At 35.1% G+C, this 13,190-nt stretch overlaps 1 protein-coding gene across 1 annotated transcript in view; it reads left to right on the top strand.

Moving 5' to 3' along the window:
- The window catches only part of SNAP91 (synaptosome associated protein 91), a 120,233-nt gene that overhangs the window by 66,091 nt on the left and 40,952 nt on the right, over window positions 1-13,190 (top strand). Inside the window, exons 7-14 of the mRNA XM_075202707.1 lie at window positions 442-548; window positions 829-870; window positions 3,254-3,274; window positions 4,340-4,407; window positions 6,493-6,498; window positions 7,874-7,895; window positions 9,410-9,519; window positions 11,141-11,241. Coding sequence (XP_075058808.1) covers window positions 442-548; window positions 829-870; window positions 3,254-3,274; window positions 4,340-4,407; window positions 6,493-6,498; window positions 7,874-7,895; window positions 9,410-9,519; window positions 11,141-11,241 — 477 coding nt within the window. The remainder of the gene's footprint in view (window positions 1-441; window positions 549-828; window positions 871-3,253; window positions 3,275-4,339; window positions 4,408-6,492; window positions 6,499-7,873; window positions 7,896-9,409; window positions 9,520-11,140; window positions 11,242-13,190) is intronic.

Below are 13,190 nucleotides of genomic sequence, written 5' to 3'. Positions count from 1 at the left end.
AATGTTTGGAATTTATATTTTTCATGAATTTTTAATAAAGAATGAAATTAAATTAGTTTTAAAATTATCTACTTATTTATCACCAATCCTTTTTTTTTTTTTTTTTTTATAACTTTAATGCGTTCTTTGAAAAGGCATGTTACACTTTATTGTTAGCGGCCCCTACTTTGACTTTCAGTTCAATGCAATTCTCATTATTTTATGCTGTACACATATTGCATGTATGCAACCTCATTTAATTGTTTATCATGTTTTTTAGTTTTTCTAAATTATTGTTACTATAGCAGATTTAAAAAATAAATATTGACCTTTAGTTTCAACAACTTTAGTTGTGAAATGGTATTTTTAATTTTATTAGTCTTTAGTTGGAAATGTTGTCTCTGCACCAGCCCATATAGAATCTACATGCATTGAATTCCTTCTTATTTCTTTATGCACCAGAGAAATTTTTTGAAATGAAGAAAGGTCAGTGCAAAGATGCACTAGAAATTTATAAGCGATTCCTGACTCGAATGACAAGGGTTTCCGAGTTTATGAAAGTCGCAGAGGTAAGCTTTTCTAAAACACCAGATAAATGTAATAAAGTTAAGTATTCTGGATCTCTGTCTGCTTGATTAGTAATTTAGATGTTGCTAGTTTTTATATAATGTGTTAAAATGGGTTGTGTCATAGCAAAAGCACAAATAAAATGGTCAGAATAAGTTTTTAAGCTTTTTTTTTTTTTCTTTTAACATTTTATATCTGCTTTGTTTGTTATAAAATTCTGATTTTACAGCATTTCACTGTAAAATTGCACATAGCAATATGTATATTGATTTTTTATTCTAGCAAGTCGGTATTGATAAAGGAGATATTCCTGACCTTACACAGGTGAGCACTTCTTATTACAATGGCTTTCAACCTATGATTCCATATGTTTTTCATTTGGAATGTTTTTGAATGAATATGTACAAATTATTTTCTCTATATTTTGTTTCTATATCCTAAGCTTTACAAATGCTAATTTGAAAATAATTTCATGATGAAGTACTGTTATAGTTTTCATTTCTGCTCCAAGAGACAATCTGGTAAATTATCCTATATATAGCACCAACGTATTAAGCAGCAATCTACAATCGGATAACTTTATTAACACATTGTAGTCCCCCTGCCCTAGTGGCATTGACAATTTAATTTTATCTACCGCACAAATACACACACCAGTGCCAATTTATTCAGCCACTAATTAACCTCCCAGTATGTCTTTGGACCATGGAAGGAAACTGGAGAACCATTTGGAAAACCCATAGAAACACTGGGAGAATATCTCCCATATGTGGTTTCCCTGGGTTGGAATTGAGGCCTCATCCCCTGTAAAGAAGCAATGCTTACCATTAATAAAGTAATTGTTCTAGAATTTATAGTATACAAATGTAGCACATATCAAATTGTCTTGTACCACTGGGTGAATCTGCTGCCATTACATAGCCCATGCAGAACAATGTATTAATATTTAAATATCGTATTTAAATATTATTATATAGTCCACACAGAACAATTTCTTAATGTTGAACACCATGGCTAACAGGTACTTTTTGGGAAAGATTCTAGAGCCGGCAGTGCACAAGACAAAGCCAAAATTGAGTGTTCTAAATTTACTTTTACGTGTTACCTATTCTAGTCAGTTAGTAGATTTAGTACAGTTATTTCAAATTTTAACTCGGGAAAGAACCAACATTTTCTGCAGCACTATCAAATCTCTAGATCAACACTGTGTACAACAACTGTGCGAGAAGTGACTCTGCAAATGCTGGAAAAAAGTTAATCTAAAAATGAAGCCAGGTGTAATATCAACGCCAGTGTACATATCGTATGTTCTACACATTTTTTTAACCTTTGTAACATCATCCAAGGTTTAGTTGTACTTTTGCGGGTGAGGCTTTCATTGGGAGAAAGTCTTTGGGCTAGATTTACTAAACTGCGGGATTGAAAAAGTGGGGATGTTGCCTATAGCAACCAATCAGATTCTAGCTGTCATTTTGTAGAAAGTACTAAATAAATGAAAGCTAGAATCTGATTGGTTGCTATAGGCAACATCCCCACTTTTTCAAACCCGCAGCTTAGTAAATCTAGCCTCTTATCTCTAGATTTTTATCCCACTTCATACTATTTCTATCAGCCATGATCATTTCACGGATTTCACAAAGATGGTTACAGCCACTTGGTTAAGATCATTCAACACTGGTAAATTTACTTATCAGTGAGAAATGTTTTCTTCCCAATATCCTTTAAAAGTTTATGTTCTACTCTTAAAGTGTCTTGTAAGGGAAAAAACTTTTCTTCCACATATTCTTTACCTCAAAGGTCTGAATTGAGGCATTAAGCTTAGACTTTATGAAGACAGTGGAAGCATTTTGCTCAAACACACGTAGATTTCTTATTAATTCATTAATAACAATTAATTATAAATTTTATTACACACTGTGTTGTCCTTCACAAAATACCAAGTAAAATTACAGAGGCATACACAGTGCATATACACCTGGCTTCATATATTCTCATTACTAGCTCCAGACAGGAGCTCACTGAGCTTATAATCTCTGCTAGCTGTTGTCTGAAATTTCAACATTCGTCAAAAGCATGAAGTAAAAATAATAAACGTCTAATAACAAGAAAAGAAACCCACCCGCATGCTGTATACGAACACTGATTTAATTATAAAAAGCCGAATTAACCCTTTTTTTACCACCAGCCGATCTCAAGTAGCCAGATTCTGGCATTGCACGGGTGTCCTGGTTAATCCCAGCTTTGATCATTTAATGCCTGTTATTTGTAATATGCAGATTGGTCCGTTTTTTAGGTGGCATTTTTTAGCATCTTATTTTTAATTTCCTATTTGGACTGTGATCAAGAAAGACGAAATATTTTTATATTAAAGTAGTGAACAAGGATTTTGGGGAGTGTCTTCCACTTTTCAATGAACGGTTGCTTAAACTTTTTTTCTTTTTTTTTTTTTTTAACATTTTGGTATAACTGGTAAGGCCCATGTGGTGGCAGAAAAAGGGTATGGCAGAGGATTTCAAGTTTATGCTTTTGGGACACACACACATGACAAGTTCCAGTAAAACGACAACAAGCAGCAGAGTATTTAAATCGCCCACCGTTTGAAACCAATTTGCCACGTGCTGCATAAATTATGCTAGGGCTTTACATACTATACAATCTAGTCGTTTCAGCTGCGCGTCAATGTTAACTATGTTTCTTTTTTTTTAAGGATGGTATCGTCGATGAGCCGGTAATTTAGCAACTAGTGTTGAGCTTTAATACTTTACTTTCAACTGTCCCTATACCCTTCCTAAAATCTATAAAATCTATTTTCTATAAAGATCATAAAATCTGCATTTTCATTAAGCTTTTCAAATAGGTAATAAAACTTCAGTGCTTGGCTAATACAATTATTCACTGTATCAGAAAAATCATTGCACGTCTGGTGTGTGTGTTCCATTTAATACACTTATTTACTGGTGGATTGAAAGTCCCAGACATGCTGGCTTTGCTTTACAAACACAAGAGAAGATTTTTATTTTTACCTAAACCAAATTAATAGCAAGATGACCTAAAAGATTATGAATGTTACAAATAAGAAATGCTGTTTTACTGATGGGTAAAGGGTTATAGTGGTGTGTTTTAAAGGTTTTAGATAAGACTGATGTTGCACTGACCTAAATTGTGTGTGTGTGTGTGTGTGTGTGTGTGTGTGTGTGTGTGTGTGTGTGTGTGGTGTTAGGTAGACTGTGTGTTATTTTAAGAATCTGCTTTTTGAACTTGAGTATATTTGAGATCTGCAAGCTTTATAGTGATCTGTGAAATGAGACCATACAAGCCATTTAGAGAATTATGTTGAGTGGAAATGAACATGATTTAGATTAGGTTTTGTGTTCTTGGATCCAAATTTAAAGCCCCCGCTCACAGCGCAGATCTGCATTCATTTTAAAATTGAAGTTTAAGTATTTTTTTTTTTTTTTTTTGCAATTTCATTTAATATACATTACTATTATAAAGCAATTACCCATTTAAAATAAGAAACAAAATACTCGCAGAATCTGCAATTATTTTTAGAAGTTGTTATATTCTTCGCTTTGCATGTTGGATCTTTTCCTCTAGTGGGGAAACTTTGTTTCTCTCTGGGTACTTTAACCCTCTACTTTCCCTTTTCTCCGTGTGGCCTCTTAGCACTGGGAATCATAATTTTGAGGTGCCTTTTGCTGTGACAAATACTAAATCTAACTTGGAATGTATTTAACTTCAATTCTGGTATTTATTTTAAAAATTAGTGATATTTTACATATTTCCTTCATAGGCACCAAGCAGTCTTATGGAAACCTTGGAGCAACATTTAAATACACTGGAAGGGAAGAAAGGCAGCAGGTTTGTATATATCCATAGGCAAACCGAGGGGGGGGGGGGGGGTTCCTAGTGCCTGGAAACCCCCCTCCAAGCCTGGGGCACTGTATAATTGAGGTGGCTGAACCCTGCTTGAAAAGGGAGAGCTGCGTGCACCTAACAGTAGTGCATGCAGCATTGCCCATGTATATTATGGAGATAGGAAGAGTTGGAGAGCAGCCAAGCACTGTCTGAAATTATAGCCACGCCCTCATGCATGCTTGGTTTCCACACCATGGTATGGTGTGGAAACCCCCCTCTACACATCCTGCGTTTGCCCCTGATATCTGTTCATGAATTAGATAATTGTGATGGCAACACATAGCTAAAAAATAGCTTCACATGTGGAAAAGGCACTTTAGTGCTAGCGAAACAAACTCCAAGAAAATAGAAATGACAGTGGTTATATAACATTTATTATATATTAATGGCTGAGATACTGATTCAAACAAATGTTACAACAAATGTTTGATGTCTCGACCTGTATTTTTACCTACTTCCTTAATTATGTGGTTAAAATGTCTTTTAGTTTCTAACTAACCTGTTTAATGCCTTACAGTCGGAGTTACCTGACCTTTTAGATTGTGTTTTGCCAGTTTAATTGTCTAAGTAATTTTAGTAATGAGATGCAGCTGTCAGAAGAATGTCATTATATTTTGAAATGTGAAGAAAAGAAATGTATGCCTTGTCTTACATCCAGGAGATATCATACTCCTAAAACATGCCGCTCAAGTTTTACCTCTGCAATATGAAATATCCTCTGCAAGGGAACGTTGAATACCAGTGCTTTCCCAGCTAGAAAAGAACTAATTTTCCAAGCACTCAATTGCTCTCAGGCTGACACATTACAATGAAAGGCAACAGCTGTTGAACAGGAGTGATTACCCTCAAAACTTTACCCTCAAAACTTTACCCTCAAAACTTTGCATGCAGCTTTTTCAGAACCCAGTTAACCCAAATGACAGGACAGGAGAGTTTCCCTTTCACTTCAGCCTATTAGCAGGGGAAAATTTAGCGCTATGAATACTACCGCTTTTCTAACTGGAGAGGCACTAATGTTCATAGCACCTTTATGACAACATGGTTTATATATCATTCTGTTTTTTAAAAAATTCTAAAACTGTATACATTAAACATGTGCTTAGAGCTGCCCACATAAGTACATCTTGCAATAATCCTGTTCAATTAGATCATATAGTTATTGTTATGAGGCAATATGAGCAAATGTTATAATTCAGGATTATCATTATTTTAATAATTTTGTTTGAAACCATTTTATCTCTGTGTAGGCACACTGAACTATCAACATTTCAAGTATTAATCCAAGTTTAACATGATAATTTTACTGAAATATCTATCTTTTTAGCACCATTATTTTTGTAGAGCGTCCATCATATTAAGCAGTGTTGTACATAGATAATGTAGTTATTTGCATTGTTTCAAAGGAGCAATTTAAATTCCCTTCCACACACTTGTACAAAGACCAGGGTTGAATAAGATAGATCGTCCAAATTTCCCACCCACGGGACAAAGTTGTCGGGATGGTGGGACTGTGCTACTAAATCAGGGCAGTTGGAAGGTATGTACCAATATGTATTTGGACTGTGGGGAGAAACTCCTGCAAACGCAGGGAAAACATACAAACTTAACTCAGATAGGGTTCTGTTCAAAATTTCATTACCCCAGCTATGTGAGGCAACACAACTAACCACTGTGCCACAATGATATACTATATTGCAGAAGGTAAAGAAAAAATGCTAGAGACCGTATCTTAAACACACACACATTACCACAAATGTTTCCTCCTATAGTCATTGTGAAGGTGAATGTTTGGGGGCGTCAGGGGTGATTTTTATATATAATTCAGGATATTCTAGGCTCTGTGCTATAGGAATTAATGAATTTCCTAGCATTCCAGAACCCACCATATATGTATTGTAAACATTGTACTTTTTCCATAACATTATTAACATGCATGATTCTTAATTGCAATGTGTAGTGTATTTTTTTTAGAAACATTTGTACTGATTTTTATTTTATTTTTTTATTACCATATTCTGGACTCTTCAGTGAAGGGTAAGTGCAAAACTTTTTGTGCTCTCTGTTTTCAATAGGTTTATCATTCAAAAAACAGGGATATTTTTTGTAGTTTAGGTTTCTCAGAATTTCTCATTCTATTGTCCTTTGGTACATTTTACATTGTCTAGAGTTGTTCTGCTTTTGACTATTTTATTTTTTGTATGTTTTAGTGTTTGAAACTAATAAATATATACTAATTTATTGGTTTTTTTTAAAAAAAAGAAGAAAATATAAATATTTAGATAATATGAATAAATTGATAAAAACTCGAGTGTTGGCTATAATGTACGGAATGCCATTTATTACAAATAAGTAATATTACATTGACATTATATGAAGTAATAGCTAAAATTGCCTAAACCTGTAAAAGACGTTTACATTCGAATTCATAAAAATGTAAAACTGTTAATGTTGTGGTGTGTGCTGTTTAGTATTTAATTAACAATTTCTAATGAATAAACTGTTCACAAAAACTTAACCTGTGTGTAGTTATGTTAAAGGCAAATCAAACGGCACTTTTTGTTTATGTACCTTCCTAATGACAATTTTTAAGAGTAAATGGTAAAAATATAGGAAAAATAATTAGGAAAAAGAATGCATAGAAACCCCTATATGAACATATACAGACACTTGTATATAAAACTAGTATCCACCATTAACACACATGGTACATGCAACTTTATTACTTTAAAACTTTAGTTTAGTCTGAAATCTATTAATAAAATGGCACTATGCACTCTTTATGCAAATAACTGAGTAGTATTGCTTGTGTTCTGATGGGTATTATCTAATGTTTATAAAATATTCAAGAAAAGAAGCAACAGACAGTGCAACAAAAATCATTATTTGCCAAATGTAAACTGAGACAGAATTCGCGAATGAATGTTAAACGTCAGAAATGCCTTTTTAAGATGCTATCTTGGAATTTTTGTTTACAAAAAACAACAAATATTTAGACCACTATTAAGATGTTTGTAATTTGACTTTTGATTTAACAATATTTGTTGCCCATGCAGATTAAGTAATAAATTCACTTTAATGAAGTTGTCTACTTCTAGATATTTATCTTACATTTAATTATCAAAGGAACACATTTGCTCATACTGTTCCTATTGGGACAGTTTTTTTATTAAATAATTAGGTGGGTGTTTCACCAAATACAAGGTCTTAGTATTTGTGACGTTTGTTTCTCGTATACCCCATGCTTGCACTGTGGCCTTTATAGCAAATGCTCCCCCAGGCTTCTTAGTCCTGTATCAGCTGCTATCTCTATCGCTACGCCTCAGCTTCTACATATTATATGAAGTAGTTATGAGGTTTACAATGCAGTGTTAACATTTAATTGGTAACTGAATGTACTTTATGATTTCAGCTCTGGATCTCCAGTGGGCAAGGTAATATATATTCATCAGACTAATCCAATATGTGGTATGGTTTTACATGTAGTGTTTTTTAAATGAGTATTAGTAATGCATTTCATGTGTGGACTGCTTATCAGTATGTCTGTTTTACAGTTGTTTAGCTGTATTCATTACACACTACTTTCTGTATCCCGCAGAACACCTCTTATTTTTGTCTTTCACTTTCATTAAACCAGATTTATTTTTTTTATGCAAGAAGGATTTCAGTTTATATATGCTTACATGTCAATATTCTAACCCCTTTCTAACCAACTTCATGGCCAGACACATTGGAATGCATTGCAATATAAGTTAATCTGACCAACTCATACAAAAGACTTCCCTTTCTGTCCAGTCCTACTCTAATAAACATGAATTCAATTTGATTTTTAGCATGAACATGGATATGCTTTGTAACTGGGTTAAGTCTTGTCTGCACACAGTTTTTAGAGACCTAGAGTCATGGCCAAAAGTTTTGAGAATAACACAAGTATTGGTTTTCACAAAGGTTGCTGCTTCAGTGTTTTTATAAGTTTGTCAGATGTTGCTATGGTATACCGAAGTAAAAATTTACAAGCATTTCATAAGTGTCAAAGGCCTTTATTGACAATTACTTTAAGTTTATGCAAAGAGTCAATATTTGCAGTGTTGACTCTTCTTTCTGAAGACCTCTGCAATTCTCCCTGACATGCTGTCAATCAACTTCTAGGCCACATACTGACTGATGGCCGCCCATTCTTGCCTAATCAATGCTTGGAGTTTGTCAGAATTTGTGGGTTTTTGTTTGTCCATCTGCCTCAGAATATGACTGTTAATTCAATATTGATTCTTCTACTACTGAAAAGAACCTGCTATTACTTTTTTGAAATTGTTAGTGAGAACATAGCCATGTTTACCAAGTGTCCTAACTTAAAGGCGTTGGGCACTCCATTAATTTGTTAATTTTTTTTGCGTAGTGTGTGTTTAGAGTGTTTGAAAAAACTGTTACTGTTTAGTCTCTCCACTACATTATCCCATCTTAAGTTTGTTTTTTAGAGAATAATTTTAATAGCATGGAACAAATTTAAATACTTAATATACACTTTGCTAATCTTCCCTCTCAAAATGTAATATTGCTGTAGGTAACTTCTGAAAGTGTGTGAAGGATAATTATACACACACTTAATATTTGTGGGAATGAGTCAGTGGGTAATGAAATATCATGCCCAGATGGTCTCTGGGGCAAGAGCGCTCATATGTAGTCCTCCGTGACCCTACTCAGAGGAATATCTAAAACCTCCCTAAGACAAAAGTGTTAATCTCTAGCTCAGTAGTTTCGACGGAGTCACCTGAGGTGAAAGAGACAGAGATTTATAATCAGGCCTGTGTGCAGTCACCACTGTGAGACACTGATAGATGATTAGGAACCGTTTCACTATAAAGGGACATTAGATGGTGTCATGAAAGCATTCCTCATGTGGAAGAACAGTCTTTCTACAAGAATGTAAAATGTGTTTTCGTGTTCTCAGTCTTCCCCTGCCACCACCGTTACATCTCCGAACACTACTCCATCAAAAAGTGTAGACACTTCTCCTCCTATCGATCTTTTTACAACTGCAAGTGCAGCATCTGCCATATGGTGAGTTTATGCAAAACCATTTTTGTTGTTTTCTATGTCCTGGTGCTTAGTGACTGTGAGAGAGAATATTATTGTGTATGTTATGTTCTTTTATAAATCTTAAAAACAAAAAAACCCAAATGTTTAAAAATGCCCTTTATAGAGCTTTTCTAGATTGAGACAATCCACGTTAACCAGACTCCATACCCCTGTACTGTGGGATTCCCATTCTTGCATGTACAGAGCTGTCAGATCGCACTGTAGAGAGCAGGGAGAATAGTAAAGTTTCTTGCTGGATCCTAGACTGTGTAGCTAAAGGGTAGATCAGTGCTGCAGCCATTTCCTTGCACATGTTTTGTCTATTTGACCTCTGGTATTTGTGTGAGTGTCTGTTGAGTGACCGGATATATCCAGATTTGGCTATACATAGAGCTACTTAGTGTGGTCGAACAATGACAACATACTATGGGCGAATCTCATAGTCTGACCACATCTACCCTCCATTACACTTGACATGTGGATCCCAATCAGATATATATCTGGATTTTTGCTTGTGTTCATTACAATATTTGCTGTCAGTTAGGCCTAAAGCAACAGTCCAAATCACACACGTATATGCACGTTAAATATCTGCGTTTATCTTATTAGCGTGTCTTATTTGTCTTTGTTTCTGTCCATCTGATTCAGCTCTGTCCCACATGTGTTTGTGTGGGGTCTGCATTAATTGAAAAATGCTTCTAAGTAGGACCACATTAATCTCGTATCCTAACTGGGCAAAATGAGAAAATCTAAGCAACCCCCAGGAACACAGTATTGGATAAAGATGACTCTCAACCTGGTATTCTATAACTGGCCAAACATGCTGTGATACATATCAATGATTATAAACTGACAATTGGCTCAATATTGCTGTGTATCTAACCCCTAAATGAACCCAGGTTTTTATCTGATCAAAATCAATCGATTATACTTTGGAATCTTGGTGAGATTATCTTCTGGCCACACTAACAGGCCCAAAATAAGTCGGAAAGAATCCAGCTGCTCTGCATATGCAATTAATGACCAGATATATTCCAATTTGGCCACCTACATGAGTGACCATTTTGGTTATTGATCTTGGGAGTTTGGGTGAATCAACTATAACTTGCGTAATAGTTCCACATGTTTTAGAGAACAAGTGAAGTCATCTTCAGTGAACCAAAATACATAGTTGAAGTGATGTCCAATAAGTTGTCTGAACTTTTGTCACTAATGTATTAGACATTTGCATGCACAATGCAAATGGATATTATGCCTTATCCTTAAAATGGGAAAGGCTTATTTACATAGATATACCAATTAGTCTAAAGTTTCACCTGGTGTTGGTTTTTTTTTTTTGTTTTTTTTTAGAATAAGTTTATGCTCAAAGGTACACCATGCTTGTTACAATCTTTTCGTTTGACTGCTTTATAGTCCAGCACCTATGTACCCATTGACTTGTTGATTATCACCATTATGCCTTGAAAATCCAGTAAAGTTTTTTTAGAAAAAAAATGTAAAAAAATATTTGCTATAGATCATTTTACCTGAAAAATATAAATTGACACAAAATAATGGTAGTTTTCTGATCCCTAAATCTTTTGTATGTTTTCTGTTCACACAGTTCAACTAAGCCCTCCAGTGATCTCCTGGATCTGCAGCCAGACTTCACCTCAACTGGTCAGTCTGCTCCCGCTGCTCCTGCAGGAGCCAGTGCATGGGGAGGTAAATCCAACCCTATTTGCTTTCTTTGTGATCAGGATGGGTAAACTAACATGGCATTCAGTATTCACTAAATGCTTACAGTTCATCTTACTAAATTTGGAATACAGATTTTATAGTACAGGACATGGTCAAAATGTCATCATCTACACAGGCTTGGCATAATTACCTGGTTAGCTGCTGCTATGGGTCTCTCGGCTGCTGGACCCTGCGTAGCTGCCACCTGTGTTGCATAGAGGTCCTGCTTACATCTGTGATGTCCATGGTCAGCGGAGAGCTTAATGAGATCCATGGTTTTATGGTTTCTGACCGCCAATACTGCAAGGAATTTGAAGCCCCAAAATGCGGCTGAGATGGCATTCTGGGGATCTAAAATTAAATTCTACTCAGTGGAAGGTGCCAGACTGCACTGGCAGCTGAGGGGCCTTTACCAGTTGCTACTCTGTTATGTTCCTCAAGGTAAGTGAGAGGAGACAAGGGTATCCCTAGAAACTGTGTGCTCCATACAGATTCCTATGTAATGCCCTTTCTACAGTTGTTCAAGTCAGTTAATCCTGGATATGAATAATAAATAAATGTTTTTAATTATTAGTTTTATTTTATTTTACCGCTTATTTTTCAGTTCATGTACATTTGAAGTCTTGTTCACCCTTTTTTTTTCTCTTCTAATTGATCACTGAAGAGTACAGAGTTTTTTTGTTTATTTTCTTTATTGTAGATTCTTAATAATTGCTTACTCTTCAGAAGATTTAGCAGCCAGTCTAGCAATGTAGTCAACCCTTGGTGCACTGCCTTCACTTAATAGGTCACAAATTAACAACCATCTAGTTAGTGTCGGCATGTACCCTTCTATTCTGCTTTTTGATTGGCTGCCGTTTTAGTACAAGGGAAGTGCACTGACAATATCTGTATGTTGCTGTGGACACCAGCGATAGAAGATAGGGCACCTGCAAATAACAAAAACTGGATATAATAATTTACTGCTTCTTTCTCAAGACATAAAAGGTGTACAGGTTTTCATATGGATTTAATCACTACATTATGGTAGAATTGTCTACGAAATAGTTCATTTTTGTGCAATTCATGATTAAATTAGTTTACAAATTCATAGTTATTTTCATAATCTATCTGTTGTCCACTAATCTACAGTATAAGTGAACTGGGTCTACTTAATACAATTGTTACAAATGATAATGTAGTGAGGTAGATATGGATTCTGTCTTGCAAGCTATAGACTTTTTTCTCCTGAAGGAGAATGCAGATATATCGGAAAAACCTTTTATAATACAGCCACCACTGCCTTGTGCTGTTTACATTGCTATTTTATATATGCATTTTAGTCTGTTACATTTCCACCTAGGACCTCCTTTTTTAGTTTATAGTTTTTATACTGGTATTGAAAGAAAATCATCACCAGTGATTTAGAAATCTGACTACGTCCATTGCATTATGTTTGACATTTAGGGGCATATTCAATTGTCGGCGGAAACGACGAATATCTCGCGGTCCGCGCATTATTACCGTAATTACGGTAATAGTGCGCGGAAAAACCATTATTATTACGGTAGTTTTCTAGCTGGATTTCAGCTTGCTGCTCCCTGAGCCGCGAGCTGAAGTCCAGCTAACTATTACCGTAATAACGGTAATAGTTTTAATGCGCCACGGAAACCGGACAATTGAATATGCCCCTTAGACTTGTCAAGAGATGATTGAGAACTTCCGTAGGCATTTCTAATACCATTAAACATTCTAAATTCGGACCTACCTATCAGACTGGAGAAGGGTATTCTATAAATTACATTTCTAGTTATAGAAGTGGGTCACAATTCTAAATTATTTTAACTTGTTTTTATATTTGATCTTAAAGAAATATGAACAGATTTCTTTTGCTGATGCTCTACTATTCTATCATCATCTACATCTGTGTAGATTCATTTTTCATGGTACCCTGC

This window comes from Mixophyes fleayi, chromosome 3, assembly GCF_038048845.1.
Source record: "Mixophyes fleayi isolate aMixFle1 chromosome 3, aMixFle1.hap1, whole genome shotgun sequence".
Lineage (NCBI taxonomy): Eukaryota > Metazoa > Chordata > Amphibia > Anura > Limnodynastidae > Mixophyes > Mixophyes fleayi.
The sequence above is the reverse complement of the archived record's forward strand: the minus strand, read 5'-3'. Positions and strand labels throughout refer to the sequence as shown.